Here is a 15,982-nt window from a genome sequence, read left to right as displayed (position 1 = left end):
TATAAGGAAATGCAACCCACCTTCCCGCTTCCAATTCACATCTATAATAATTACCACTGTCAGTGTTAGTGTTAGTGATAAGTTCGTCGCTATGACCTGTAGTTCAGTCCAAGTACCATAAGCATATATCAAAAACATTGAAAGGTCAATGCTATACAGAACACACTCGTAATCAGCTAATGCCCCTCTTTCTTACTGCTAGCAAGTTCGGTTTTGTAGACTATTACTTTTGAAAAGAAACTGTGGCCTATACTGTGGGAGACCAAATAAATCAACATTTACAGTAATGGGATGGGCAGAATTCACTATTCTCATGCCTAACTTTCCATGGCTTGCAAAATGCATAAGCAGTGGAAGTGCAGTCTGCAGAAAACTTCCCAGATATGCCAAATTCCTTGTCCTCCAAAATGACAATTGTGTAGAAATCAGGTTGATAGTCATAAAAAAGGTAGTTTGCTCTTTCAAGGATATCCAGTGGAGCTCAAAAAGGTTGAAATTTAAGTTTAAATTCCATCTGCTTAAAGGCCTTTTCAGTGGCTTTATGGATTTTTGGAAGGTACAGAGTCTAAGAGTAGAGACACTGGGTAGCAACGACTTATTCATCCATCTGCAGTCACTTGTTGATATATTGTCGTAGAGTTTATAAGAAGACTATGCATTTCCACCTTCGGATTGCCGCACAAACGTGTATTATGCAAACCACACCAAGGTGTTCGCATAATTTGTGAACTTATTTTGGAGGGATGTCTGTGATCTTGGCCCTGAATATACTTTAAAGAAAAACGTAGTCTTAGTGTGCAGTGAGTTGCTTAAAGTATAGCTTCTTACTCTGTGGTAAGTTAAAAAACCACCGATCCTTTCAAAATAGTTCTTTTTCCCAAGTTTGTCAAAAAAGGAGCAATATCTTTGCTAGTGTTGCTAGGTTTGACCTCAAGTAAAATGTGTGTGCAAGATCAACCACTGCATATTTGAAGAGAATGATTGTTGTCCTACAGGCTGTCGTGAGCAACCGACAGGGCATGGAGAAAGGTGACAACATGACCAAAGACACTGTCGTTCGATAGAGCTTGTATGCTGTTGCTACTGAAAATATCGTTTAAATTAATGCCGGACACTTAGTAGTACTAGCAATGTAGTTCTAGAGTAAAAATGGCTACCTAATATTTGGCTATTCTTCCACCTCTGGCAGCTGCTTTACGGTAAAACTACCGCATTTACCTGGAGCAGTGCTGCTCCAGTAACGATGCATCATGACAGGCAAGATTCTCTTTCTCCGGTACTATCGCCAACAGAATTCCATGGGCACACACTGATGTCAGCACGTTGTCTGATGATCACATCAATTTTGATGCGAATCAGCTGCAAGGCAATATACGATAGAACTACTGCTATTTGAAATGCCAAATTCGACTCCCGTCAACTTCCATTGCGCTAGTGACGCCACACACTTTTCATGAGAATGGGACGGATTTCCACACGCTTAAGGGAAAAGTTGTCTGTAAAGTCTCAAGATATCGTGAAATTAGGAATAACAGTGGAAGGAAGGGGATATCCTATAGATTACAGCTGCAAATTTAGTGACGGTGACTATGAAGATGCTTTTCGTATAATATGGAGGCATGGATAACCTCTTGAGTTGTATCATGGCTGCGTCGGTGCTCTACATCAAGGGCCTCACAAACAACTGCGATTGCATGTAGGTGATATTTTAGAGAGTAAATGCATTCGAGTTTTGTCTTTGTTCTCAAATATCTGCCAATTGACTAATTTGGTGTACTTAGCGCCAAAAACCATGCTGCCATGTACTTGTTGAAGAAAGTGCGATGGATCCACCCCGATGTCCCATCGAGAAGTGAAAAAAATGAACTAATGAATTCAATTATGCCAAAGGTTTATTAACAACGTTTAACTTAAAGCACAATAAAAATTGCATGCATTTCCAAGTATGGAAAACAGAGGCAATATACAACATTAGTAGGTAGACACATTACTCCTTCTAACTGTTCTGGTAGATATAGTGGGTTTGGTACTTATGATTCGCTTGTATTATGACCAACACTAACGTAATATTTAGTATGTTTCAGGTTCTCCCAAATTCTATTACAAGTCATTTTCTTAACTACGCTAAGTAACATTAGAATTTACAGCTCTTCCTGTCGGCCAACTCACCAGCCATTAACCCAGCTTTAATCTTAGAACAGCGTGTATGCGATCCCATTAGAAGTAACCAGTGAATGTGAGGAGAGTGGAACAAACCCAGACACATAATAGGTCAAAATGGACAAGTCGGGTACAGTCTAGGATTTCGCACAGTTAGTATGGAACCTCGTTTTTCCAATACGTCTCTATAGCACTTCTTCTGTGCTACTTTTTTTTCCTTCTCTTTTCTTTTTCTCTCTTATAACTGCTAGATGGTTGCAACTTAGCTCGGTAATGTACACTTTCTTGGCAGGCTGAAGTCTTGCTTATTGGCAAACTAATAACAGACCCATTTGCTTTGCTCTGCTCCAAACGTAACTCCCGTTTGACATGCGACCATAGCTACTAGTGATCGAAATAGAAAGTGCGATCAACACCTGCCTGCCCTTATGTCTGTTTTTTCTTTGTCGTACTAACAGGTAAATGGTGACCTGGCTTACCTTGTTTCGCATTGCGATAATTCAAGCTGGCAAAATTTAGCCATTCCTATTAACTTTCTGCACAAATTCCTCGTCATTTTTGCTTTTGCAGTTAGTCCTTCACCCATTTATGCCTCCTCTGATTAACAAGAGAAAGCCTGAGACATTTGCCTTCCACATGATCCGATGGCGTGAGTCAGCCCAGGTTAAACTAAATCAGGTATGGTGCATAACTACTGCATCGTACCAACGTCCAGCTAGAAAAAAGCCAATGCGAAAATAAGTCAACTGAGCATATATGCACCAGTAGACCTAAAGTGGCTAAAAATGCAAATAATTAGCTAAAGTACTTTAAAATTAATACTAAAATACGCTTTCACGATTCTGATCATGCAAGTTTGGTCACAATTTTGTACATGCTTTTGGTAGAAGTTTAAATCCTTAGTATGTGATTTGGGATTAAATACACTCTGTAAATGCAGAACAAGCAGCAATTAATGAAAATGAAATAAAGAAGTTTCCTTAAGCAAAGCAATTACAGCGGCATTTGCTAAAGAAGGGTTGCTCGTAGGATCACCCTCTATGCTCCTAATAACCTATCATTTCACAGTTTGGCCGTAGGGGCAAATTATGGTCATTTTAATGCAATGGCGTGTCATTGGTTGACACGGTGTTCCGCTAAATGAAGGTATCTTAAATGATGTAAGGTGGGAAGATTTTACGCACGATCCAAGTGTTTGTCTTCTTAACAACCGAGAATGTCCAGTCAACCGAGCCTATTGTACAACCAGTAGGTTAATACAAACAAACATATGGTGCACTCCGGGATTTTTTCCAAACTTCATGGAGTTGTGAAGAAAAAGCACTAACTTTGAACTTTTGAGATTTGAAAAGAATTTGGTAAGTAGAAATTGTAAATGCGTTAAAATTTTCAAAAGCAGCTTAGATTGTACAAAAAATTGCGGTTTAAATTAGCATCGAATTTTGGCGTTTTTGAAATAAAGGGCAATGAAATGAAGTAGACTTAACCAATTTTATGCATTTTTAGATGAACTACGGTAAAATTAATGCATTAAAGGTCTGATGAATTCCACCTGTAGGGATCGTTAAAGAGGAACTGATAATTTTGCATGAATTTGATCGGTTGTATAGGATGTTGCTATGTTATCATAATTCATACTGAATCTACCTTATCACCTGCATACCCATTCACTCCTGCAGCCATAAGTGCATTCATTTAGCAATGCCAATGGATCACAGGCTAGTTTCTGTTGCATTATAAGGAGATCCATGTGAGGGGTTCGAGGCTCCAGGCCCACTCCGCTACTTTAGCGCTTGTTCCGGAGTGAACCGCTCTTAATGTGACTCATGCCATTGACAGGATTGAAATCTGCAGTACTTCATCACAATCTCAAATTCGCCCACAACTCTTCCATACCTAGGACTAAGGGAAGACTTTGCTTTTAATCCGTCTGATTATAAGGGCGATCGAAGTTTGCCTGCCTATTGCATCTGCTAGGAGAGTTCAGTTACCCTTACCTAATTTGCTGAGCTCTCTAAGGAGAAGGGAGTAGAAGCAACTATTTCTCCACTAAAAACACATAATCAGGCAGATAATAATTTTTTTTCTAGCCAATCTGCAAATGCTTGGTCCACAACAACAAATGCACGCTAAAGATCTCTTCTTGACAACGTGTCTTTTGAATCAAGGTGGTTCGTTATTACTTAGAATTGGACTTAGGCCTATCAGGTAAATAAAAGGAAGAAAAAGATTTGAATGATTCACCTGTAAGATGAAAAGCTAGCTTATTTGCAAAATTGGTATAGAACCTGATTATGCAAATTTCGTAATCGGTACATTTATGGGAGAGAAAAGCGAATCTACGATTTGAGAAAGCTGAGAGTAAATTGGCTTCACTGGTTGCAACTTTTGCACTTCAAACAATGCATCCTAAAAAACAATTTAAAAAGGAACTTATAAAGTGTTGTCTTCTATTATGACTTAGTTTTCTCCCCAGCCCTTCTAATCCACCTCCTCAAATTGGCCTATATTTTTTCATCCCTTCTCCACAGTCATTGCAAATTGTTTTTTTTTGCCTTCATTTTTTTGCTTCCTAATAAAATATAGCGCTAGTCCTTAAATTCTAGCCTAAAAGCCTAGTAATTTTCTCAAAAATTAAGTCAAATGCTGTGAGATATGAGGGTAGGATGAAATTTAGCCGCGTCGCAGTTACGGTCTTGTTTAATTTAAACGACTTCCCCATAGAGCAATAAAGCTCTTGAGGTGCAAAAACGCATCGAATATGTTTAAAAGAAGCCACTCAAAAGGAGGTGTCTTCGGAGATATGAGTCGGTCTGTTGTTGTCAATGCACCTATTTGACAATATTATGGCAACTTCAACGGTCAAGAACAAAGCATAATTCGGTGATTTGGTGTCCATGTCACATCCGCAAACAAAATAATACATCCGCCTGCAGTCCCCTTACTGTAGTGCGGTCATCTTTACTTCATGAGGGTAACTCTTTAACCATCCCACCTGTCAGACGGAAGCAATGTGGCGACAAACTCACAAGTGAATAATCATCACTCTTGCCTTCTGTACCCAAAAAAGCAAAATTGCGTCCATCTAGCATTTTCTTCCAACCTCAAAATCAGGCATAAAATCAGTAGGTATTGAGTCAGCTATTTCGATGGATCCTTTTTAGACCATTTGAAGTAATCTGGTTAACGATATGCCCGTAGCAGTATTCTACAACTTTCTGGGTGAGCTTCAAATATGGGAGCGTTGTCGACATTTAGTGTGAAAAATAAAGTGATACATGACTGCGTGCTTTTCTGTTCACCCTATTTCAATCTCCTGGTTTTACAAACCTCCTGTTGACGTATTTTGAGACAATCAGCTGGATGCATTTTCCTTGGCTACTCCTCATTGTTTTCTCGATGCTAAACAGTTAGAATGAAAAAAGCTCCTTTAAAAATGGAAACATTGTTCCATGTTTTTAGTGCGTAATTTTGGCGATTGTCTTGAATTTGCAGGTGACATAAATGTGTGGATTTGTGCGGCGACAGTGGATAAAAAAAGGTGCGGACATTCTAAGGAGGGTAACACCGAAAGACGGAATCAAAACCTGCATGGTTAAAGTGTAAACAACTATTAGTATGGGACCCGATCAAGATCTCAACCCGTGCAATCAAATGATGAAACCTTCACTACGATTGCTTTCATTGTCGATACGTCTGATTAAACTGGTTGACTGTTTGGCCGATTGAAGAAGGATCTTTAAATGACGCAAGTAACTGGGTACCTAATCCTTGTGATGTGACATAAAAACAATGAAGGGCGAATAAAAGGAAGCAACGTAAAAGGTAATATCTCAGCTGTGTTTGACTAGGAGGTGACTGCAGGGGAAAGTGTCACGTCTTACTGGATCATATATTGACAATTTCATTTTTTGATGAAGAACTTGACGATGGTCTCTAACGTCTGGCTGATTAACCTGCCGCTTAACCCCCAAGACATATAGAAAAAGAGGTGAGAAGATGTATCTTGACTCGTAACGGATCTTCATTAAAAAGTTATGAATAAATTCGACCTTTTTAAAATATCCATTGATTACTAATGCTCTTATTTATCTCTTACCTTCTCCTCTGACAAATAACGCGGTAGCATAATTTGCTTTCTTGGATTTACCTCGAAATTGCTTCAATTTTACTGAAAATTTTTCCTTAAATTAATTTAATTTCTTTCAATTTAGGCAATCGCACTGGGTGCCCTCTATCATTCATCCGCTTACTTTGAATACTGACGGATATGACTTCAGGTTTCTGTCTCATGAGTTAAACACAAACCCAGGCCAAAAATATCAAAGCCTCGTGCAAAGAATTTGCCTAGTAATTAGATGGTGGCAAAATTCGTCATACGGAACCGTTGTAAGAGATTCTGCGTTTATCTATTTCTTCCTTAAAACGAGTAGACTCATCGGCTGAGGGCATCTTTTACTAGTAGTGTTTTCGAATGAAATGCGGTGATCAGAGGAATCCTCCTTCGGAGGTCGATGACGTCCACTGCATCAATGAAGGCTATTACCCTAAGTGCTGCCGATTTCTCACCAACCCATAGTAGTTAGTATTTGAGTAGACGGTGTTTTTTTCCTTCTTCGACTCGAAAATAGTTCTACTATGCAGATTTTGTCAAGATTTCATCCATTCTAATGAATTTTTCACTTGAACGAACGAGGTCACTGCAGATATTGGGACAATTTTTTGACTCCTGCAGAGATCCTTAGATATCCTCCATGCTTGCAATGCTAGGGTGGCAGAAAAATAAATTGTTTGCATTAAAGAATTGTTTTGCATCCGGTTTTTGTGTTTGTTAGACCAACCATTCATTGATTATAACCTGCACAATCGGTAACGATGCTTTGTGCATTGTGTACTGAGATTATGACCAGTAATCTCGCTAGTTCCAATTCCTTGTTCATAATAGCATGTGGAAAGACCAGAATCCTCCACATTTCGTTCATTGGAATGGGTGGATGACAGACGTCACACTGCTGTTAGCATCAATAAAAAAGTTTGTTAAGGATTGGACAAAACAAACCGGTTTCTCCCTCTTCAACTCGTTCTCCCCTTCCTCATCCCTAATACCAACATGACCTTTGCCATTGGCTGTATTTTCTCTTGGCACTACCTGTTTGCAAGGAGGCCTATAAATTTCAGCAATAATTTCATGTTTTGTTCTACAGTCTTTTGTTTCGGGGAGTGACTTGTCATTACCGTACGGGGAAGTGCTGTGCATCCATATATTAAGAGAAGAGTCGAGCAGCAGGGTAGAGCATTACTGGGACAGCGCTATGGGAGGACACTACTTAAAATGACATCAAAATCAAACTTGCAGTTAAAGACAAATTACACTTTACCTTCACATAATTTATTGGAAAATGGATGAAAGATGAGGACTGTGGACCCTTTGCAAAATCATGACAAATCGGTTGCCTAGATTTTTAGAATCTGGATTCGTTCTTTTGCTCTCCTTTCTTTTAATGCCCAAAAAAATAGGAGAACTACTTGCATGCTGATAACCAATGAAATCACTGCCACTGGCTTCCGCGCTTGAACATGGACTCCATAGGCACGCAAGCTTGAAGCTTAATCTTTTTTGTTTAATGTCAGAATGACCATGTTGAAGATAATTATCTGTTGCTGTTATTCATGTGGTCGAGGAGGTGGAGGGTGATGGTGAGGTTGTAAAGGGAATAAGTTACAGTTGTCAGTGAAATTACTAGCATTTTGACAGAATCAATGGAACTGAGCAGGCGATCAAAGTGCTTGTTTTGTGCACCCACGAGCTTGGCTAGGAAAATGGATAAACGCTAAATCCTAAAACACTGTACAAGAAGGCTAAACGAATTACCCCAAGTATTTAGAATGCATTTTGAGATGATATTTGGAAATTTCACACCTGAATTTACTTTGATCGCTGGCACATGCCCGTGAAGCCAGTCAGCTTCCCCTTAGGATAAAAGTTAGTCAAGGAGTCAGCATTAGTGTCATTAATCTTCTCCTTCAGTACCTTGGGACTCTGCTACATACAAACGCATTGCAAATTTTGTGGTTGAAAAACTTGCAAGTGGTCCTATTTTCATCTTTCTCGGTCCGCGATAATCCACCGAAGCTTCATCTCAACACCTACTAACTCAATGTAATATTATGCTTCACATTAGCCAGCAATCTTCTGGTGCTTCCTGCTCTCAAAACTCATCTTCAGAACTAGTCGCACCGCCAAATGTAGTGTCACGTGGCAAGTGCGGGCAAGTAGAATTGGTTTATACCACTTTGCCGCCTTGTGGAACTTACGGTTTCATTTTATTTGGAGATCAAGTCAACATGACCATTGAACAAACATCATGCCATTTACTTTCTAAGTGTAAAAAAACACGCATTTAATCGAAATTATCATTTGTAGTAGCCAAAGATTACCAGCAACTTCGGAGAGTAGATGCCTAGCCTGAAACTTGACTTAAGTGGCACTGCGTCACACGACATTTGATGAGTTTGATACCAACACAGTGAATGTCAGAGAATCTAATGTCAACCTATTTGATGAGAAAGTCTTAAATAATGGTTTTGCACTGTAGCATTAAACATGACGACCGGCAGTAAGACGGTAGGAAATCACAACACATAAGAGATAATATAAGCAAAGGGAAGGGCTGAAGTGCTACTAGCCTGGTGCGAAGACTACGGCGTCTAGCGAAAGTAGGAGCTACAGCTACGCGAGAGCCCGCGTAGTTAAACTCTGGGCTCGACAGAATATCGAGGTATTCCATAATCCCTCCCCTCTTTCCAGCGCCGTCCACAACCTTTGCACTGTTCACCCGCCTGCATCAGTCATTACAATACAGTCGGTGCTTTAAACAACCACCTCTGAATCAGCTACGCCAGTCAGTGAATGTGCGTGCAACTGCAGATGCATTTGTTTTCAACGTCATCGATGCACCTCATCATTTTTAAAACGTCGGAAGTTTTGTCCTGTTAGCCAAATGGATTGTCATGGGGCTGGGGAAGGGGAAGGCGAGGTGAATTGCGCTGGCTCTACAACGAGAGCAACTCATCTGTTATACCATCACTAGTCATAAAGAAATTACTGCTTCACTGTTGTCACGTGCTTACAGGTGATTGACGATAGCCATCAAAGATCATTAATTTCTACTACTTCACTTCTTCCATGTCCACTGTACAGTGTGAGTTTCCGATTGTATGCCAGTTAATCGACTGGCTGATTAACTGACTTGTGATGGAAAATGGCATTTGTGCTGTAAACTACGCTAACTCAACGGATAAGTCACTATTTTTCCCATGCGATACACTGCTGCAGTACTCCATTGCTCACCCACCGCTCCATTTACACCACAATATGCGTGTGTTGTGTGTGTAAAGTTGAATGCAGGCGTAACTGCTCACATGCTAAAAACAAAACAACTGAACCTGAGTTCGATGTTCTCAGTGGAAGCGGAGAGAAGGTGATAGTGTGCAAAATGGCAACTCCTCCTTGAGAGAAAGCTGAGACTAAATAAGTGATAGAGTTAATAAGAAGAAGGTCAAATGCGTGGTCTTGGAAACAGTGCAAAACTTTACCTAGTCCGTCATACACACCTCATCTCTCGCAGCCACGTTGAGTGTAAGTACCGCCAATGAGAGGACACCATAATGCGTCTTAGCATGCTAGGTATGAAAATTAGAGGAGGAAGGTGGGAAGGCGGAGAATGGGTGTGTAGTACTAGGAATCTTGCCTTCTTTTTTAATCCCCTTCTTGTACTCCAAGTTTCCCTCATAGTATGCCACCGAGTGATGATTGCCACGTATTCTTGACGCTACAGAATTATACGGTCGCATGCAAATGGAGCTGCCTAGAAGTAGCCGCTGGATATGGAGATGGCTAAGACCATGTAATTTAGATGTCTTTTCATAAATTGTAAGACAAAGGATCTTACAGAAGTTGGGGTCGTAGAATCCCTATGCCCCGTTTAAATAGTGTAATAGATTATAGATCGTGAGGGTGATTACTCCAGCAACTGAACTACTCTTGTGAGCTAAGCCAAACCCATACGTCTTATTTTAAAACAAAAAGGGCAAACATTTACTTGGTTGCCATTTACCATCTGTCAATTATAGCTGTCACTGGAATATGGACAAGTATTTGAAGCAAATCCCAAAATAATGCGGCAAATGACTTACCGCTGTAAGAGAATATGATATCACGTAAGTTTTCCATACTTTCCACCTCTATGATGACAGAATGCAGGGTTTTGAAATTAATAGGAGGAACCTCCTCAGTAGACGGTATACCATCAGTAATGTTAATCCAGCCTTGAAAGAGAATTTTTTTTCAGCTTCCAAGTTGGCATTCTGTTAGATACAAGGATGCCACAAAGAATTGTGCCCTGGCATTCTTCCTAAAAGTCAATGGCAGTGTGGGAAAATTTTTGGCTCTTTTGCTTGATGGGACCTTCTCAGGTGTTCGTGAAGACCTCTTAAGTGTGGGTGGGTGAGTGAGTCCTTCGATCGAAGGATGAATTCTCGGATAGGTATATGGGTGGTGAGGGAGTTGCATTGTGCCCGCGATATGGGCCACCCTACACCTGACACTGACCTTAATACAGTCAATGAAGTCACTGCTGTACTGCTAAGAACCGTAAAATTAGTGTAACGTGTTTACCCTCGAATTGAAGGAGATGAATAATGAGGTAATTGAGAAAGCGAAAATGCTGTCTACATAGACTTGTTTTTGAAAAAAGTTCTTGCATATTTGTGCTTATCTATATGTTGATACGCTGGAGTGAGTGCGAGTGGTGATATAATAGAAAGCCATAGCATTCCTATTAGGTGAACTGCGTTGCATTTTTGGTTCCCGTAATCATCTATTACACTCCACTGAATAAACTATTTGCAAAATCCATTGCACTGAACTTGGTGGATAATTGCACAACCGCTGGAGAGTCCGCTCACCCCGTAGATGTCCAGCCTACACAATTCAGTGTGGATCAAAGCAGCACTTTTAGGGGCCTATGTTGCCACAAAGTGGGAGGGGATGCAGTCTCCGTTGAAATCGTGGCTGAAGCAATAACAACTAGCCCAACATCAAGTGGATTGCATAAAAGGGAGGGAATGTTTGCGATGATAGACTACGTGTAAATGAGTGCGAGTCGAATACAGCATTACCTAGTGGGTGAAGTCGATCGGTCTGTGAGTCAGTGGACTCGGTATTCCATTTTATGAAGAGTTCATTTATGAGATACCTTTTATGCGTGGATCATTAACGTAATCCAGCTGGGTCCAAGCGCGCGTAAAAAATTCAAATTAATGACGAAAGTAGCTCATTGAAAGTGGTCTTCAAGTGGTCGTCAGTAAATTTGCAAGAGAAAGATCAGGACTCTCGCCTACCTCCAACGTTTGGTGATAAGCGATCATTTACGACTATAAAATTAAACGGAAAGGTTCTTTCAATGTTACATGAATACGAGCGCACTCGCAGACGGCGATAGGCTTAGTGATAGCCTGGTGTTTAATATTCGGTATGGGATAAACACAACATTCAAAGTGGTCTTTACTGCCACTGCTGCACCTTGACCCATGTGATGGAGAATCTAACCACCTTTTGTCTATTTGCAGGAAAAAAGCGAATCCTAATGACCCCAACACCCTCCGCGAATTAGTTATTAATAACCTTCCCCGTCAGATAACACACGACAACATTCGCGACTACTTCAAAGAATTCGGTGCGGTCACCAAGGTAAGGGTGGACAGACAAATGCACCAAGCTTTCGTGACATTCTCCACTGCAGAGGCACACCGAATAGCAATGGCGACGGCTAAAATTCACCGTGAGAGTAGAAACGTTCGCGTCTCCTTCCCTGATGATTGTAAACAGAGGTACGGAAGTCCTTGATCATTCACTTTTGCACCCAAAAATATCCCACTATTCGCATTATTGCATTACCGTAACCCCATGTTGGTTTACTTAAGAGTACCTCATTTCATGCTTCAATCTTACGTCTAAAGTCCAGTCTCCGATTTCTGGTGGCGGGTCTGCACGAGGGGGATTAGCTCAGTTTGGGGGAAAATGTGCCAACTAATTACTTCTCTCAGGTAGCCCAACCCATTTAGTTTGTTTACGCAAGTTGAATAAGCAGTTTTATTTGGCTTCACCCAGTATGAATAATCAAGCGCTAACCTTGGATCTTTTTTCCTACTTTACTGAACATAGCAGCATTTTCGATGTTCGACATTCAGTGTTCGGTATGCGGTATTTGCGAGATTCGAAATCGCCTCCATTGCCACCACTGCATTCTGACCCATGTGATGGAGAATCCAACCGTCTTTTGCCCATTTGCAGCAAAGAAGTGGGTTCGAATGACACCAAAACCAGCCATCGGGTGCTTCTTGATAACCTTCCCCCTTGGACAACAGAAAACGACATTCGCAGCCTCTTTGGCAAATTCGGTGTATCCGCCAAAGTGGAGGTGGATGAACAAACGCGCCTAGCCTTGGCGACTTTCCCCTCTGCAGACACGCTCTATGACGCCATGTCGGCGGCTCCTTTCCGCCTCAAGGGTGTGAACCTCCACACCTACTTCCATGAGGATAGTGTATGGAGGTAAAAAAGTACTTGAGTATTTACTTTTACATCCAAAAATATTTCACTACTCGTAATAATGCATTTCCGTAGCACCGTCACGCTCCGCTCGAGGTAGTCTTACCATAGGCTTCTTTCTCATATTTAATGTCTGGTCTCCAGTTTTTGGTTTCCGGTGTGTGATTGGCGATAAAAATTGAGGCCTTGCCAATACTGTATGGGTGACATTAGCTTAATTGGAGAAAAAGTGTGTCAACCACTTGTTTCTCTCGGGTCTCCAAGCCATTTCGCGAGTTCAAGCAAGTTAATTCAGCAGCTTCATCTGGTCTCACCTCATTTTGTGATTTGTGTCATCTAAAGAAAGAGTAGTGAAATTAAGTTGTCGACACGTGTCAAAATTGGAGCCTAGTGTGAAGAATGATATGGTGGTCTTGGATCTTCTCCCACCTTCACGAAACAAAATGCCGTTTTCCATGTTTGGTATGCGGTATTCGCGGGATTCAAAGTCGTCTCCACTGCCACCACTACACTCTGACCTATGTAATGGAGAATCCAACCGCCTTTTGCCTATTTATAGCAAAGATGCGCGTCGTAACTGCACCACAACTGGTTATCTGGTGCTTCTTGGTCACCTTCCCCCACGAACAACAGAAAATGACATTCGCAGCCTCTTTGGCAAATTCGGTGCATCCGCCAAAGTGGAGGTGGATGAACGAAAACACGTAGCCTTGGCGACTTTCTCCTCTTTGGGGACCCTCCATGAAGCCCTGTCACCGGAGGTTTTGAGCCTCAAGGGTGAGAATCTTATATTCATCAACGAAGGCGATTATGGATGGAGGTAAGGGAGTACTTGATCATTCACTTTTACATCCAAAAATATCCCACCGTAACATCGTAATGCTCTGCTCATGAGTGTCACTTCACGTTTCAATCGTATATCTGAAGTCCAGTCTCCAGTTTCTGGTCCCCGGTCTGTGATTTATGGTAAAAGTTGAGGTCTTGCCAATCCTGCACCAGTGAGATTAGCTCAATTTGAAGGAAAGTGTGCCAAGAACTTGTTTCTCTCGGGTCCCCAACCCATATAGCGTGTTTAAGCAAGTTGATTCAGCGGCTTCATTTGGCTTCACCTCATTCTGTGGCTTGGATCATCTGTAGGTAAAAGAGTGACAAAATTAAATCGTCAACTTCTATGTCTAAATCTCATCAATTAAGCGACATTAGAGCTGTATGAAGAAGCTTACCCAACCTTTGGATACTTTCCTACGTTCACTAAACACAGCACCATTTTCCATGCTCGATATTCGGCATCCAGTATGCAGTATTCGCAAGATTCGAAGCAATCCCCACTGCCACCACCGTACTCTGACTTGCGACTTGGGGAATCTAGCCGTCTTTTGTCTATTTGTAGTAAAGAAGTGGATTCAAATGACACCGAAAGCAGTTTTCAGGTGCTACTTCATGACCTTCAACCGGGAACAACAGAAAACGGCCTTCGTAGTCTCATGGGCAGATTCGGTGTCTCCACTAAAGTGGTTGTGGATGAACGAAAGCATGAAGCCTTGGCGACTTTCTCCTCTGAAAAGGCGATCCAAGCAGTGTGGATGGATTATTTCCTCTTCAAGGGTGTGAACCTTGGCATCTCCTTTCCTGAGGACAGTGAAGAGAGGTACAGAAATACTTGATCATTTACTTTTACATTCAGAACAATTCCACTACTCGTTTTACTGCATTTTTATAACATCAAAGTGTTCTGCTCATGGGTCTCATTTCATGTGCCTTTCCGCTGTCTGATGTCCAGTCGCCAGTTTTTAATTTCCAGGCCGTGGTTTGTGGTAAAGGTTGAGCTCCTGTCCATCCAGTAAGAGTGGCATTTTCTCAATTTGAGGAAAAAGGGGGCCAACCACTTGTTTCCCTCAGGTCCCCCAACTCATTCGGTGTGTTCAAGCGAGTCGATTCAGCAACTTTGTTTGCTCTCACCTCATTCCGTGACTTGTGTCCTCTGGAAGGAGATTAGGGAAATTGAATTTTCGACATCAGCGTCTAGATTGGAGCCTAGTGTGAAGAATTATCGCCTACCTTTAGATATTTCCCCACCTTCAAGGAATATAGTGCCGTTGTCCATGTTCGGTATGCGGCATTCGCGAGATTCGAAGCAGCTTCTACTATTGCTACCGCACTCTGACCCTTATATGGTGGAATCTAACCGCACTTTGTCTATCTGCAGTAAAGAAAAATATTTCAATCCCGATGAAATCCGCCGTCAGTTGATTCTTGATGGTCTTCCCCCGCGAACAACGGAAAACGACATTCGCAGCCTCTTTGGCAAATTCGGTGTATCCATCAAAGTGGAGCTGTACGGATGGACGCGCCGAGCCTTGGTGACTTTCTCCTCTGCAAAAGCGCGCCAGGAGGCAGTATCGTCGGCTCCTCTCCGCCTCAAAGGTGTAGACCTTCACATCCTCTACCCTGAGGATTAAGAATGAATGTGCGAAAGCACTTGATCATTCACTTTCACTTCCTATACATCCTATTGTTCGTAATAAGACATTGCTCTGCTTACGCCAGTCATGTTTCGCGTTTCCTCTTGGTGTCTGGGGTCCGGTAATTAGTCTATTTTGGGCGTAGTTCTTCCAAAATATTATTTACCTCCCATAATCCCCTTAAAAAATAAATCTTGCTTTTAAGCGATAGCCTTTGTATGTTTTGTAGGAATGGCAAAGTGCAATGGGAAAGTATCAAAAAGGTATTGAGCAAAGTTATTTGATCATCAAAATCACAACTAATGCAAGCATTAACGCCGCAAACTAGGAGTAAAATTTGTCTTCATGCCAGTGTGCTTAATTTTGCAAAATAAACACTCCCAGAAAATGCATATTAGTCTTAGCAAACGCTCGTACACGATATATGACTTTATTATAGCATTGAAAATACACCCAGCAGATAAGATTTTGGGAACCAAGCATTCATAACACCAAATTAATTGCATTATTAGAGGTGTACACATCAAATTATATTGCTTGAACAATCAAAATCAATGCTACTAAGTCCATTCTATAACACTCAGCTAGTAAATGCATTTGAACGGAAGAATTATGAGACTTCTACAAGTATTTGGAAATGAAGTACAGTGAAGCATATTGTAAGCGGAGTATGCAGAAACTACTATGCATACAATACAAACTCATCAGACGGAGAACGTACACGGAAACAAAATGTCCCGCTGCAGTC

The 15,982-nt window shown here is 41.3% G+C and overlaps 1 protein-coding gene across 1 annotated transcript; it reads left to right on the top strand. All coding sequences in view use genetic code 11, as the record gives it.

The window, feature by feature from the left end:
- Positions 1-1,619: 1,619 nt before the first annotated feature.
- On the top strand, positions 1,620-15,231 carry EGR_04512 (hypothetical protein; the record flags this gene model as incomplete). The annotated part of the gene is made up of 8 exons (XM_024493761.1): positions 1,620-1,696; positions 10,535-10,666; positions 11,791-12,051; positions 12,332-12,775; positions 13,332-13,592; positions 14,163-14,420; positions 14,501-14,586; positions 14,672-15,231. 8 exons carry the CDS (start codon positions 1,620-1,622, stop codon positions 15,229-15,231), a joined length of 2,079 nt encoding a protein of 692 aa, XP_024351875.1.
- Between the last annotated feature and the right edge of the window lie 751 nt (positions 15,232-15,982).

Source organism: Echinococcus granulosus (assembly GCF_000524195.1).
Source record: "Echinococcus granulosus chromosome Unknown EG_S00028, whole genome shotgun sequence".
Lineage (NCBI taxonomy): Eukaryota > Metazoa > Platyhelminthes > Cestoda > Cyclophyllidea > Taeniidae > Echinococcus > Echinococcus granulosus.
Note: the sequence above shows the minus strand (reverse complement) of the source record. Positions and strands in the feature narration are given on the sequence as shown.